This window comes from Cyanistes caeruleus, chromosome 17, assembly GCF_971803275.1.
Source record: "Cyanistes caeruleus chromosome 17, bCyaCae1.hap1.1, whole genome shotgun sequence".
Taxonomy (NCBI): domain Eukaryota; kingdom Metazoa; phylum Chordata; class Aves; order Passeriformes; family Paridae; genus Cyanistes; species Cyanistes caeruleus.
This window is the reverse complement of record NC_141717.1, coordinates 16,222,122-16,235,952: the sequence shown is the minus strand read 5'-3', so window position 1 is coordinate 16,235,952 and position 13,831 is coordinate 16,222,122. Positions and strand designations below refer to the sequence as shown.

Below are 13,831 nucleotides of genomic sequence, written 5' to 3'. Positions count from 1 at the left end.
CGGAGAGGGGCTGGAGTCTCCCGCACTGAGGTGTTCCAGGACCGGGATCACGGCCCGGTACAGCCTGGTACAGCCCGGATCACAGCCGGGATCACAGCCCGGTCCAGCCCGGTACAGCCCGGTGCAGCCCGGTCCAGCCCGGATCACAGCCGGGATCACAGCCCGGTCCAGCCCGGTACAGCCCGGTCCAGCCCGGTACAGCCCGGATCACAGCCCGGATCACAGCCCAGTCCCGCCCGGTCCAGCCCGGTCCAGCCCGGTCCAGCCCGGTACAGCCCGGATCACAGCCCGGATCACAGCCCGGTCCCGCCCGGTCCAGCCCGGTCCAGCCCGGTTCAGCCCGGTACAGCCGGGATCACAGCCCGGTCCAGCCCGGTACAGCCCGGTGCAGCCCGGATCACAGCCCGGTACAGCCCGGATCACAGCCCGGATCACAGCCCGGTACAGCCCGGATCACAGCCGGGATCACAGCCCGGTACAGCCCGGATCACAGCCGGGATCACAGCCCGGTACAGCCCGGATCACAGCCCGGTACAGCCCGGTACAGCCCGGATCACAGCCCGGTACAGCCCGGATCACAGCCGGGATCACAGCCCGGATCACAGCCGGGATCACAGCCCGGTACAGCCCGGATCACAGCCCAGATCACAGCCCGGTACAGCCCGGATCACAGCCGGGATCACAGCCCGGTACAGCCCGGATCACAGCCCGGTACAGCCCGGTACAGCCCGGATCACAGCCCGGTACAGCCCGGTACAGCCCGGATCACAGCCCGGTACAGCCCGGATCACAGCCCGGATCACAGCCCGGATCACAGCCCTGTCCAGCCCGGATCACAGCCCGGTCCAGCCCGGATCACAGCCCGGATCACAGCCGGGATCACAGCCCGGATCACAGCCCGGTCCAGCCCGGCCCAGCCCGGTCCCGCCCGGTCCAGCCCGGTCCCGCCCCGCGGCGCTGCGGCCGCCGGCCGGCAGAGGGCGCTGCAGCGGGCGGTGGCGCCGCGCGGGTTCCGCCGGGACAGTGACGATGGCGGCCCGTGTCCTCTCGTCCTGTGCCCGCCGCCTGCGGCCGCTGCCCGCCCGCCCCGCCGCGCTCCGCTCGCTCCGCCGCCTGCCGCCCGCCCCGCCGGGCCGCCCCGCGCTGCTCCGCCCGCCCCGCGGGGCCGCTCCGCTCTGCCGCGCCTTCTCCGAGCTGCCGCCCCTGACCTTGGCCGACATCAAGGAGCGGGTGCTCTACGTGCTCAAGCTCTACGATAAGATCGACCCCGAGAAGGTGAGCGCGACGGGGGGAGGCGGCAGGGCCGCGGGCTCCGCCGGAACCGGAGCGGCCGTGCCCGTGTCCCGCTGACCGCCGTGTCCTCCCCAGCTCACAGCCGAGTCCCACTTCATGAAGGACCTGGGCCTGGACAGTCTGGACCAAGTGGAGATCATCATGGCCATGGAGGACGAGTTCGGTAACGGTGACGGGGACCGGGGAGCGCTGGCCTGTGCCGTGTGGGGCAGGGAGAAACGCACAGGGCCAGCCCGGGAGCAGGGGGAACCTCCAGAGAAATCCCTGGGAGCAGGGTGAACCTCCAGAGAAATCCCCAGGAGCAGGGTGAACCTCCAGAGCCATCCCAGGAGCAGGGTGAACCTCCAGAGAAATGCCTGGGAGCAGGGTGAACCTCCAGAGCCAGCCCGGGAGCAGGGGGAACCTCCAGAGAAATCCCTGGGAGCAGGGTGAACCTCCAGAGCCATCCCTGGGAGCAGGGTGAACCTCCAGAGAAATCCCAGCAGCAGGGGGAACCTCCAGAGCCATCCCTGGAGCAGGGGGAACCTCCAGAGAAATCCCAGGAGCAGGGTGAACCTCCAGAGAAATCCCCTGGAGCAGGGTGAACCTCCAGAGAAATCCCAGGAGCAGGGGGAACCTCCAGAGAAATCCCAGGAGCAGGGTGAACCTCCAGAGAAATCCCCTGGAGCAGGGTGAACCTCCAGAGAAATCCCAGGAGCAGGGGGAACCTCCAGAGAAATCCCAGGAGCAGGGGGAACCTCCAGAGAAATCCCTGGGAGCAGGGTGAACCTCCAGAGCCATCCCTGGGAGCAGGGTGAACCTCCAGAGCCATCCCTGGAGCAGGGTGAACCTCCAGAGCCATCCCTGGAGCAGGGGGAACCTCCAGAGCCATCCCAGGAGCAGGGTGAACCTCCAGAGAAATCTCAGGAGCAGGGTGAACCTCCAGAGCCATCCCTGGGAGCAGGGGGAACCTCCAGAGAAATCTCAGGAGCAGGGTGAACCTCCAGAGCCATCCCAGGAGCAGGGGGAACCTCCAGAGCCATCCCTGGAGCAGGGTGAACCTCCAGAGCCAGCAGTGAGCTGGGCACCCCTGGGAGTTGGGAATGTGGCCCTCTGCTCCTGAGCTCAGCCCTTTTGGAAGGATGAATTCTCTCCCACCCCCCATGGGCACCACCCAGGGAGGGGGAAGGGGAGCAGTGGGTGCTGAGCTTGGCACTGCAGATCACAAATCCCAGACAGTTCAGGTTGTTCTTGCTCACCAGAATTTTTTTCATCCTTAATTGTACTAGAGAAAAAAAAAAAGATGTTTTCTCCTTATCAGTTTATATTCTTTTTTACTTCCCTTGGACTTCTTCACGCTTCCCTCTAAAGCTCATGAATTCTGGAGCAGGTACCTAAATGTCACCTTGGGCCATAGATGTCCCTGGGGTTTGGTCACTGTATAAGCCCAAGGTGGATGTTTCACTCTCAGAGCCTTCTCTGGCAGCGTGTCTGTAATCCCCAAGTGAGCTGTGAGTGTGGCCAGGAAATGCTAAAAAGAAGAGGCATTTCTGGAAATGCTAAAAAGAAAAGGCATTTCTGGAAATGCTAAGAAAGAAAAGGCATTTCTGGAAATGCTAAAAAGAAAAGGCATTTCTGGGCTGTTTCTGACGGGTTCCACCACCAAGAGCCCTGGTGCCCTGTGCTGGTGTTTGCTCATGACAGCACACCCAGCCTGAGGGGCTTCAGGTGCTGCCTGGAGGTCCAGGAGCGTCCCCCTGTCACACATCCCAGTCTGGGGCTCTCTGGGAAGGCACTGGTGGCTTTAACGAGGCACAAGGGGCAGTGGCCCTGCTGTGCCTGCCGTGTCCCCTGTGTGGAAGTGCTGTCACTTTGGGCAGGGCAGTGGTGCAGTGCCAGCTCGGGCTGGCTGTCTGTCTGTCCCCTGAGCCAGCAGCCATCCCTGCCTCGCCCAGCTCCCACTTCCATCGGTTTTGGGCTGAGCGGGTCCCCTTTGTTGCAGGATTTGAAATTCCTGATGGAGATGCAGAGAAGCTGATGTGCCCTCAGGAGATTGTAGATTACATTGCAGATAAGAAGGATATTTACGAGTGAAGCAGTTCCTCAGAGGTGAGTTCAGGGGTGCTCTGAGGGTGCCTGGGCACACACAGGGCTGGGGGCAGAGCAGGGGGATGGGGGGCAGCTCGGAGGGAGCTGGCAGCAGCAGGGAGGGCGAGTGGGCTGTGCTTTCCTGAGGCTGGGGGGTGTTCTCCTGGGGCACCTGCAGCTGGAGAGAGGACGTGGGGCTCAGCCTCCCGTCCTGCCTGGCACATCCAGCACTCGGCTGCTCCCTGGGGCAGCAGGGGGTGGCAAGTTGGTGTCAGCCACGTCCCCCATCTCCCCGTGCCCCGGGGGCACCTCAGCCCTGCCGCCGCTGCCGTTTCCTCCGCACAGCCGGGAAGGAAATGGGCAGGAAAGGGTTATAGGAGCGACCGGGGAGGGCTGCAGGGGAAATGAGGTGGCCTCAGGCCAGCCTGCAGCACTGATCCACATTCTTGCCTGTTCCTGTGTGGCTCCAGGCTTCCCCCCAGCTCCCTGGGGCAGGGGGGCTGCGACCCTTCTCTGCCCAGGGCCGGGGTGGGGAGAACTGGGGGCTCCTTCTGTGCCTGTGTGCAGTGCTCAGCACGTCCCGACCCCCTGCTGTACCTGTGAATGCTTGATGAGATGTTAAAACGTGGATTTTGCTTTGCCAGGACTTGTCCCACACCAGGACTGGGCTGGTGCCGGCAGGGATGGATGGGAGCGCACACGCTGTCCCACTGAGGCCTTCATTGGGAAGCTGCACGTGGATGTTGTATTTAAAACTGTCTGAATGTGTTGTCCTTTAAAAACAAGAAAAAAACAGGAATAAAGAGTTAAGACCATTCTGGTGGTGGCTGTTCTGTCTCTCACAGTGGGTGGATCCTGGTGGTGGTGGTGGGGAGTGAAGGATGCTCTGGGGAGCCTGCCCTGAGATTTGGCTCTGCCCTGCATGTTTGTAACTGTTTATTTCATCGCTGCTGGTGAAAACAAGTTCTGTGTGAAAGGCTTCTGCTTTCCTGATGGAAAATAAGGGGGGGGGATGATTTTCCTGCTGCTGAACAGCAATTTCACATCACTGTTCCTGTACACCCGGTTCATCTCAGCACTGGAGCCTTGCTTTAACCCTCACGAGGCAGGAACAGGTTATTCCTGAGCACTCATTTTCCTCAGAGTGGAGAAACACTGACATATCACAGCAGCACTGGCAGGCTGGGAGCCAAGGAAGTGTCAGTGGATAACAGATTCTCTGGCAATGGGGGAGGTAAGGATGGAAAATGGAGCAGAGGCTGCAGTGCTGCTGTCTTGTGGTGGGCTGTTCTCAGGAGCTGCACTTCACTGGGATCCCTGGCAGACCAGTGACCCTCTGCTCCAGGGCACAAGTGTTGCCCCCACTGTGCCCTTGGAAACTTCTCCCTGGCTCCACAGCCTGGCTGAGCTCTGAGACGTTTCCTGAGCAGCTGCAGAGCAGAGCTGGGGACAGCGGGTTTGGTGCTGTGTCTGTGGTGGGTTCCCCGTGGGTTTGGGGCTGTGTCTGGGGTGGGTTCCCCGTGGGTTTGGTGCTGTGTCTGTGGTGGGTTCCCCGTGGGTTTGGTGCTGTGTCTGTGGTGGGTTCCCCGTGGGTTTGGAGCTGTGTCTGGGGTGGGTTCCCCGTGGGTTTGGTGCTGTGTCTGGGGTGGGTTCCCCGTGGGTTTGGTGCTGTGTCTGGGGTGGGTTCCCCGTGGGTTTGGGGCTGTGTTTGGGGTGGGTTCCCCGTGGGTTTGGGGCTGTGTTTGGGGTGGGTTCCCCGTGGGTTTGGGGCTGTGTCTGGGGTGGGTTCCCCGTGGGTTTGGGGCTGTGTTTGGGGTGGGTTCCCCGTGGGTTTGGGGCTGTGTTTGGGGTGGGTTCCCCGTGGGTTTGGAGCTGTGTCTGGGGTGGGTTCCCCGTGCTGTGGGCACAGAATGCCCGATGGTGGGGAGTGGTCGCTGGTTCTGCCGGGTGTGGTGACCCCGAGGGCTGGGATGAGGGGCTGAGCCGGAGCTGACACCGGTGGCCCGGGGGAGCCTTTGGCCTGGCACGGCTCACAGCGTGGGGCAGAGCAGTGTCCCGGGATGGAGCGCTGGGAGGGGGCCAGGCAGGAGCTGTGAGTGCCCCGAGTCCCGCAGGCGGCCCCGAGCTGAGCCGTGTCCCGGGGTGGGTCCCGCTGCCGAGCCCCGCTCCGCCCGGCCCGGAGGGAGGCAAGGAAGGAGCTCCGGGGCCGGTGCCGGTGGCGGTGGCGTGGGGCGGGCCCGGGCCGGGGGCTGCGCTTCCCGGCGCCTCCGCCCCGCCGCAGCGGGAGCGGGCGGGGGTTTCCTGCCGGCAGAGCCGCCCGCACCGCGCCATGGAGCGGCCGCGGCTCCCGCTGCCCCGGGCCCGGCCGCCGCTGCCCCGGCTCCTGGCGGCCGCAGGTGAGCGGGCCGGGGGAGGGGGGCACAGCCGGGAAGGGTCCCCGGCCCCGCCGCTCCCTGGCCGGGGGATGCTGCGCTCGGGGGGCGGCGGCGGCAGGGCCGGTGCATCCCGGCGCTCTGCGGCGGGGCCGGCACCGGCACCGGCACCGCCACCGGCACCGGCACCGCCACCGGCACCGCCACCGGGCGGGTCCGTGTCCCCCATGGCGCTGGGGCTGCGGGCGGTGGCTGCTGCTCGGTGTCGCTGGGACCTACCCAGAGTGGGCCCGGCCGCGGGGCACCGGGGCGAGCGGGCGGCGGGGCGGGCACGCCGGCCGCGTGCCGTGGCCATTCCGTGCCAGCTCTGGCCATTCCGTGCCCAGCTCTGGCCATTCCGTGCCGAGCTCTGGCCATTCCGTGCCAGCTCTGGCCATTCCGTGCCAGCTCTGGCCATCCCGTGCCAAGCTCTGGCCATTCCGTGCCAGCTCTGGCCATTCCGTGCCAAGCTCTGGCCATTCCGTGCCAGCTCTGGCCATCCCGTGCCCAGCTCCGGCCATCCCGTGCCAGCTCTGGCCATCCCGTGCCAGCTCCGGCCATCCCGTGCCAGCTCTGGCCATCCCGTGCCAGCTCTGGCCATCCCGTGCCCAGCTCTGGCCATCCCGTGCCAGCTCTGGCCATCCCGTGCCAGCTCTGGCCATCCCGTGCCCAGCTCTGGCCATCCCGTGCCAGCTCTGGCCATCCCGTGCCGAGCTCTGGCCATTCCGTGCCAGCTCTGGCCATCCCGTGCCGAGCTCTGGCCATTCCGTGCCAGCTCTGGCCATCCCGTGCCGAGCTCTGGCCATTCCGTGCCCAGCTCTGGCTATCCCGTGCCCAGCTCTGGCCATTCCGTGCCAAGCTCTGGCCATTCCGTGCCAGCTCTGGCCATCCCGTGCCCAGCTCCGGCCATCCCGTGCCAGCTCTGGCCATCCCGTGCCAGCTCCGGCCATCCCGTGCCAGCTCTGGCCATCCCGTGCCAGCTCTGGCCATCCCGTGCCCAGCTCTGGCCATCCCGTGCCAGCTCTGGCCATCCCGTGCCAGCTCTGGCCATCCCGTGCCCAGCTCTGGCCATCCCGTGCCAGCTCTGGCCATCCCGTGCCGAGCTCTGGCCATTCCGTGCCAGCTCTGGCCATCCCGTGCCGAGCTCTGGCCATTCCGTGCCAGCTCTGGCCATCCCGTGCCGAGCTCTGGCCATTCCGTGCCCAGCTCTGGCTATCCCGTGCCCAGCTCTGGCCATTCCGTGCCCAGCTCTGGCTATCCCGTGCCCAGCTCTGGCTATCCCGTGCCGAGCTCCGGCCATCCCGTGCCAGCTCCGGCCATCCCGTGCCAGCTCTGGCCATCCCGTGCCAGCTCTGGCCATCCCGTGCCAGGCTGTGCCACCAGCCCGGGTGACTCCGTGGCCTCGAGGGCGGCGGCGCTGCCCCTCCGGGAGCCCCGGTGAGGCGCTGGGGACAGCGGGGCCCGCTGGGCTCGTGGTGGCCCCGTGCAGTCCCAGCCCCTCTGGGGCGGTCACCACCCGCTGTCCCTGGAGATGGAGAGGAGCCGCCAGGGGCCCCGGAGGCTCTGCCCGGGGCACTGCTCGGGCGCTGGGGCCGTGCCCTGCCCGCGGAGCCGCTGCTGTGCCCGGGGCCGGTCGGGCTCGGGGTGAGCCGGGGGTCCCAGCACGGACAGAGTGAGCAGTGGACTCGGCACTCGGTGGTCCCCAGCTGGGTTCGTGCGGTTCCGGAGCATCCCTTCAGCACAGCCCCCCCCGGTTAACAGAAGGGAGGAGCCCCCCGCCCTGGGCGGTAGCAGGGGGGTGGGTGCCCGGTGCTGGCGCAGGATGCAGGATGCCCAGCACTGGTGCACGCTGTTCCTTTCCCTCTCTCCCAGTGCTCGTGGAATGCTGCGCTCGGCTTTGCCCCGCTCTCAGCGCTGCCGACCCCTGCGGCCAGCTGGGCCCGGCGGCGGGGGAGCGCTGCCGGCCAGGTACAGCCCTCCCTCCCGAGCCCCCGGTGGCAGCGGGTGCCAGCCACGAGCGGCGGGGCCCGCTCAGTGTCCCCGCTCTGCCTCTGCCCGCAGATCGCCCGCAGCGCGGAGCCGCCACCGGCCAGGCGCCCGCACCAGAGGCCGTGGGGCAGCTGTGGACGGAGGCTGAGCTGCTGCCCTTCCCTGGGACCCCCGCGGGGACAGCCGAGAGCTCCAGGCCGCAGGAGAGCCCCAGAACCCCCGGGCCGGGCAGGGAGGGGACAGGGCCGGGGGTGACGGGTGGGACAAGCCCCCAGCCCCGGGGGCCCGCGGTGTCTGCAGGCAGGGAGCTGCTGTCCCCTGCCGCTCTGGGGGTGACCAGTGCAGCCCCTGGGGAGACAGAGACAGGTCCTGAAACCACGCACCCCCCTGGCACTGACCCTGCAGGACATGGGGCAGCAGAAGGTGCCACGACAGCGCAGGGGACGCTTTCGCATTCACCACCCTCTGTGACAGTGCCAGGTTCTGCCAGGGGACGGTGGAGGTCCAGCAGCTCCCTGAGGGGATGGAGGGCCATTGGGACAGCCCTCGTGCAGAACCAGAATGACATTCTCCATCTGGGTGACAGCGCCCCAGGGACCCGCCCGAGCACCGTGCTGGCCACTGCCAGCTCAGCCCCAGGGACAACAGGGACATCACCCTTTGCTGGGGGGCTGCAGAGGCTACTGACCCCCGCAGGGACACTGCAGGGGACACACTGGGGGCTGCCAGGGCTGTCAGGAGGCCAGGGCTTTGCTTCCCGCCCACAGGAGGGTCCCCGCTCTGCCCCTCGCCCCTCTGCACTGTCCCTTGGGCCTGGTGGGGGCCCTTTGGCCAGCACAGCCCGGCCAGCCGTGGGGACAGGCCCAGCCTTGCTGCCTGCCACACACAGGGGCTCAGGTCTGCCTCTCCCCACCACCATGGCCAGCACCCCAGGGGTGACATCTCCTGGCCAGGGAGGAGCCCTGGAGCTGACCACAGGGGTCTTGGGGCCACCTGACCGAGAGGTTCCCCCTGAGCACAGTCACATCCCCCTGAGCCCGTCAGCCTTCCCAGGGCAGCTCCCTGTCCCCCTGTCCCCTGGCAGCACCGCTGTGGCTCAGGTGACACACAGCGGTCCTGGATCCTCCCATACCCCCCCGTCCCCACAGCCTGTCCCAGGCAGTGGCTCTGCAGTGACCCTGCTGCCTTCCCCCGCCACTGCCTGGGGGGCCCTGGGATTCAGCCCCGCTCTGGGCACCCCCCTGGGAGACCCCTCCCCAGAGTTGCCCCACTCCAGCTCGAGGGTGGGTCCTGCTGAGAGCTCTCCATCGCTGGGGGGGACCCAGCTGGGGGTGGGCAGCCTGGCCCCCACCTCAGCAGCTGGGCCTTCCCAGCAGCCAGCTTTGTCCCAGCCTGCATCTTCCCAGCCTGCATCTTCCCTGGGACTGACCACGGCCACCGGCGTCACCACCACCACCGGTGTCACTGCCACCGTCACAACTGCCAGCAGCCCAGAAGCGCTCGGGGACATGGGGACGGTCACAGCTGAGCCGCGTGCTGCCGTGCTGCAGGGGGATGTGCTGGGGCTGACACGGGGGTCCCCAACTCATGTGCCCACTGTGGTGCCCGGGCCTCCCCAGCAGCCCACAGAGTCCCATGGTGGGGGCCCTGAGTCCCCTCCAGCTGCTGTGGACACAGAGCTGGCCCAGCCATCGGGCAGCCCCGGAGGGGTGACAGACACTCACACCCCGCAGGGGACACTGGCTGGGGTGGGCAGGGCCCCCCAGGTGTTCATCGTGGAAGATCAGCCCCCGCTCCTGAGAGGTGAGTCTGAGGTTTCGGGATCCTCTGCTGGGCCACGCCAGGAGGGGGAGAAGCCCTGGGGGCCACCAGCATGGGGGGTCGTGGCGGTGGCCCCTGGGGTGGGGTCATGACCTGCTGGTCCCCATCTCCTCCTGCAGAATCCCTCCTGCGCATCCCCTGTGAGCTGGTGCTGGACATGGGGTTCGTCCCGGCCCTGCGGGACCCCGGCTCCCACGAGCGCCAGGAGCTGCTGGACAGCTTCAACCGGACGGTGAGTGCGGGCCGGGACCGGGACCGGGACCGGGACCGGGGCCATCGCGCTCAGCTCCCCCCACCTGTGCAGGTCACTCCGCTCTTCACGTCGGTGCCCGGGTTCCTGCGGCTGGAGGTGACAGGGATCAGGTGGGTGGTGGCCCAGCCCCGCAGCGTGTGGCGCTCCCGGCGGGGCTGTCCCGGAGCGGGGCCGCGGCAGTGCGGGTGCGGTGCTGTCCCCGCAGGGAGGGCAGCGTGGTGCTGCGATACGAGGCGCTCTTCGCGGCGGAGCAGCTGCCGCTGCCGGGGCTGCAGCGGCTCCTCGGGGCCGCGCTGGGCTCGGCCGGTGCCCGGCCGGGGCTGGCGGTGGGCACGGCCCCCGTCCTGCGCCACGAGGCTCTGGGTGAGTGCGGGGCCGTCCCGCGGGGCCGGGGCCAGGGTGGGGACACGCTCGGCAGGGAGGGGTGACACGGCCGGGCCCCGTCCCCGCAGCGCTGCCGCTGGACCCCTGCGCTCTGCTCCTCTCCTGCCCGGCCGGCTTCGCCTGCGTGGCCAGGGCGGACGGGAACGCGACCTGCACCTCCCTCTGCCACCGCCACTACTGCAAGAACCACGGCATCTGCTCGCACGGCCGGGACCAGCAGCCCCGCTGCCGGTGAGTGCCCCGGGGACAGCCCGGGCTGCCGGGCACCGTCCCCCGGCGCTGATGGACCGCTCGCTGCAGGTGCCCCGTGGGCAGCGATTTCTGGTTCATGGGGCTGCGCTGTGACTACCGGGTGACACAGCAGGGCCTGCTGGGCACGGCGGCCGGGGTCCTGCTCAGCATCCTCCTCCTGGGCGCCGTCCTCGCCGTCCTCGCCGTCCGCCGCTTCAAGGCGCTGCTGCTGGAGGCCAGGGCCGAGCAGAGCCGCAGCAGGTGGGAGCACGGAGCCCTGGGGCCGGCCTGGGGCTCTGGGGACTCCTGCCTCTGCTGGGGGCGAGGGGCAGCAGGGAAAGCCGTGGTGGGGCCGCTGGGCTGGGGCTGGGCTGTGCAGGGGAAAACAGCGCTGGGATAGCGGCGGTGGGATGTGCAGAGGAAAACAGCGCTGGGACAGCGGCGGTGGGATGTGCAGGGCTGGGGATGGGCTCTGCAGAGGAAAACAGCGCTGGGATAGGGGCGGTGGGATGTGCAGAGGAAAACAGCGCTGGGACAGCGGCGGTGGGATGTGCAGGGCTGGGGATGGGCTCTGCAGAGGAAAACAGCGCTGGGACAGCGGCGGTGGGATGTGCGGGGCTGGGGCTGAGCTGCGGGGCCCAGGAGCGGCTGCTCCCAGAGGCACAGCAGTGCCCCCCGGCCGCCCGGGTGTGTGCGGGGTGCCAGGGGATGCTCCCGGGCACGGGACGTGGGGTGCAGCCAGAAGGGCCTGCTGGGGACTGGGGCTGTGTGCCACTGAAGGGCTGTGCTGCTGTGCAGGTGTGTGACGTGTGGATGAGCGTGTGTGTGTGTATCTGTGTGTGTACCTGTGTGTGTGTGTGTATCTGTGTGTGTACCTGTGTGTGTGTATCTGTGTGTGTACCTGCGTGTGTACCTGTACCTGTGTGTACCTGTGTGTATCTGTGTGTGTACCTGTGTGTGTGTACCTGTGTGTGTGTACCTGTACCTGTGTGTACCTGCGTGTGTACCAGTGTGTATCTGTGTGTACCTGTACCTGCGTGTGTACCTGTGTGTACCTGTACCTGTATGTATGTGTGTACCTGTACCTGTGTGTGTGTGTGTACCTGTGTGTGTACCTGTGTGTGTGTGTACCTGTGTGTGTACCTGTGTGTGTGTGTACCTGTGTGTACCTGTGTGTACCTGTGTGTGTACCAGTGTGTATCTGTGTGTACCTGTACCTGCGTGTGTACCTGTGTGTGTGTACCTGTGTGTGTGTGTACCTGTGTGTACCTGTGTGTACCTGTGTGTGTGTACCTGTACCTGTGTGTACCTGTACCTGTGTGTACCTGTGTGTGCCTCACACCTGAGCACGTGCCCGTCCTGCCCGCAGCTATCGCCGTTTCTGCCGCCTGGACGATGTCTCTGCCCAGTACTGGTCCGGCTCGGGGCTGCCCTCGGCCAGCTCGCTGGACAACCCGGCCTTCAGCAACTCGGAGGAGCTGCTGCAGCTCCGGGTCCTGGACAGCGGCTGCCAGGGGGACTCGGCTGTCACCAACGGTGCCAAGCGGGGCCCGGCGCCCTGCGCCCACCCGCAGTGCCAGCCCAGGTAGGGACTCTCTTCCCAGCCCGTGGAGCAGGGCCGGGCCCGGGGCTCGCTCGGGGGGCTCTGGTGACTCTGGGCAGGGAGGGCTTTGGGGCACACGGATCCCTGGAACCGTGTTTGCATCCCTGCCCAGCCTGTGTCTGCTCCACCACGGACAGTGCCGGGAGCTCTGACAGCCCCCCAGCCCCTGGAGTCCTTGGAGCAGCACCTAGTTTATTTTATTTTCTCCCACGGGAGGAGCTGGCACTGCTGTAAGGGAGGAGAGTTCTCATCTGCAGGAAAGGGTGGCTCTGTGTGCTCATGGGAAAATCAAATCAGCTTCCAGGGGTGTCCACGGAAAAAGCCCTGGAAGTTTCCAGCTCTACTGGCAAAGGGCAGGATGGGCAGGAACACCCCCAGCCGTGGGAGGATCAGGAGCAAAGCCACAGCTCCGGGTGCTCCCTCAGCTCTGGGGCCTGAGCTTGGCACTGTCCCAACTTCATCATCCCCAGGGCACAGCAGAGTTCCTCTCCTACACCAGCCTGACTCCTACCCCCTTCTCTTGACTGTCCATGGATTCTTTTCCCAGTTTCCATTACGACTGGGACACCAGCTCCAGCAGCATGAATGACCCCATGGTGGACTCGGGGAAAGCCAGCGACATCTCCGTGTCGAGCTGGCCCATGGAGCCCATCCAGTGGGCTCCCTTCCCTCTCCTCCACCAGCTCTCCAGGCAGCGACCGGTGAGCCAGGGGCTCGGGGAAGGGCTGGCAGGGGGAGCAGGTGCCCTGTGCACCCCATCCCGGCAGGGTGACTCCAGGGAAGCGCTGGGAGCAGTCCCTGGCTGGGGAGAGCAGCTCCTTGAGGGCACAACTTCGCTCTGTGCAGCGCAAGGCCCGCTGGCCGCAGTCGTTCTGCGAGGGGCTGGAGCTGGGCACCCTGGAGCGGAGCTGGACGGCCTGAGGCCACGGACAACGGACAGCAACGAGGTTCAGCTTTAAAACCAACCACATTTTATTTCCACGTAACGAGCTCAGTGAAGGAATTCCACACACTTGGACGATACAATCAACACGGGTGTGATGTCAGTGATGTCAGTCCCAGCGGGGCGGGGGCCCGGCGAGCCCCTGCCCCGGTTCCTGTCCGGGCCTCGCACGCTCTGGCTGGGACTGCGGACTCCAGAGCAGGCAGATACAGAGAGGTGTCAGGACACACAGTGCTGGCATCCACCAGGTCAGGACTTACAGGGGCAGTCCGGGCAGAAAGGCTGGCGGCTCCGGAGGGCGCGTGGCGCTCGGGCCACGCCGGCGCTGCCCCACGGCAGGACGAGCTCAGCCACACCGCGGGGAGATGCACGAAAGCGCTGCTGCGTCGTTCATCACCATTCATGTCAATGAGGTATAAACACCAGGATGTTGTAAGCATTAAAGTTTATTTTCCAAAATGCTCTCCTTATTCGCACGTGTCCTCTGGAGCATCGAGCTGGGCACAAATGGTGGGGGCTGGAAATGGGGCGCTGCACGGAGGGAGAGGGCAACGGGGTCCCAAAGGTGCTCGGATAGAAAAGGAAAAGCAAGCTGCAGTTCTACACTTAGACTCTCATAGTCTCAGAGGGGGCACGTTGAGGGAGATTTTTGCTAGAATAAAATGCAGATCTCTTCATAAAAAAATCAGTTTGCTAAAAGAAAATTCAACCTATGGGAATACAGAGCTATCGGATCGGTCGATATTCTCATCGTATAGAAAACAGCCTACAAATAAAGTCACAAAAAATAGACAGTTATATGCTGAGCAGCCAAAAACATCATGATTTATTAATAT

At 66.0% G+C, this 13,831-nt stretch overlaps 3 protein-coding genes across 37 annotated transcripts in view; 2 read left to right on the top strand and 1 right to left on the bottom strand.

The window, feature by feature from the left end:
* Nucleotides 1-1,014: 1,014 nt before the first annotated feature.
* Nucleotides 1,015-4,175, top strand: NDUFAB1 (NADH:ubiquinone oxidoreductase subunit AB1). Its single transcript, XM_023937171.2, has 4 exons — nucleotides 1,015-1,275; nucleotides 1,369-1,456; nucleotides 3,275-3,381; nucleotides 4,005-4,175. The coding sequence occupies exons 1-3, from the start codon at nucleotides 1,030-1,032 to the stop codon at nucleotides 3,364-3,366; spliced, it is 426 nt and encodes a 141-aa protein (XP_023792939.2). The 5' UTR covers nucleotides 1,015-1,029; the 3' UTR covers nucleotides 3,367-3,381; nucleotides 4,005-4,175.
* Nucleotides 4,176-5,659: 1,484 nt separating this feature from the next.
* On the top strand, nucleotides 5,660-13,459 carry LOC147650095 (uncharacterized). 2 transcript variants are annotated; one of them, XM_086854039.1, is made up of 11 exons: nucleotides 5,660-5,756; nucleotides 7,644-7,739; nucleotides 7,833-9,563; nucleotides 9,701-9,813; nucleotides 9,886-9,944; nucleotides 10,040-10,197; nucleotides 10,287-10,449; nucleotides 10,519-10,710; nucleotides 11,819-12,034; nucleotides 12,600-12,753; nucleotides 12,899-13,459. In XM_086854039.1, exons 1-11 carry the CDS (start codon nucleotides 5,690-5,692, stop codon nucleotides 12,971-12,973), a joined length of 3,024 nt encoding a protein of 1,007 aa, XP_086710165.1. In that variant the 5' UTR covers nucleotides 5,660-5,689; the 3' UTR covers nucleotides 12,974-13,459. The 2 variants fall into 2 exon arrangements, with proteins under 2 accessions (XP_086710165.1, XP_086710163.1); XM_086854037.1 differs by having other exon boundaries at nucleotides 9,701-9,944.
* Nucleotides 13,001-13,831, bottom strand: part of TNRC6A (trinucleotide repeat containing adaptor 6A) — a 43,617-nt gene continuing 42,786 nt past the window's right edge. For 24 of the 34 annotated variants that reach the window (XM_086854008.1, XM_086854007.1, XM_086854014.1 and 21 more), the window contains one exon: nucleotides 13,791-13,831. This exon is cut by the window's right edge and continues 1,906 nt beyond it. The gene's annotated coding sequence lies outside the window, so the exon portion shown is untranslated. The other 10 variants (XM_086854016.1, XM_086854018.1, XM_086854012.1 and 7 more) reach the window with 1 other exon arrangement.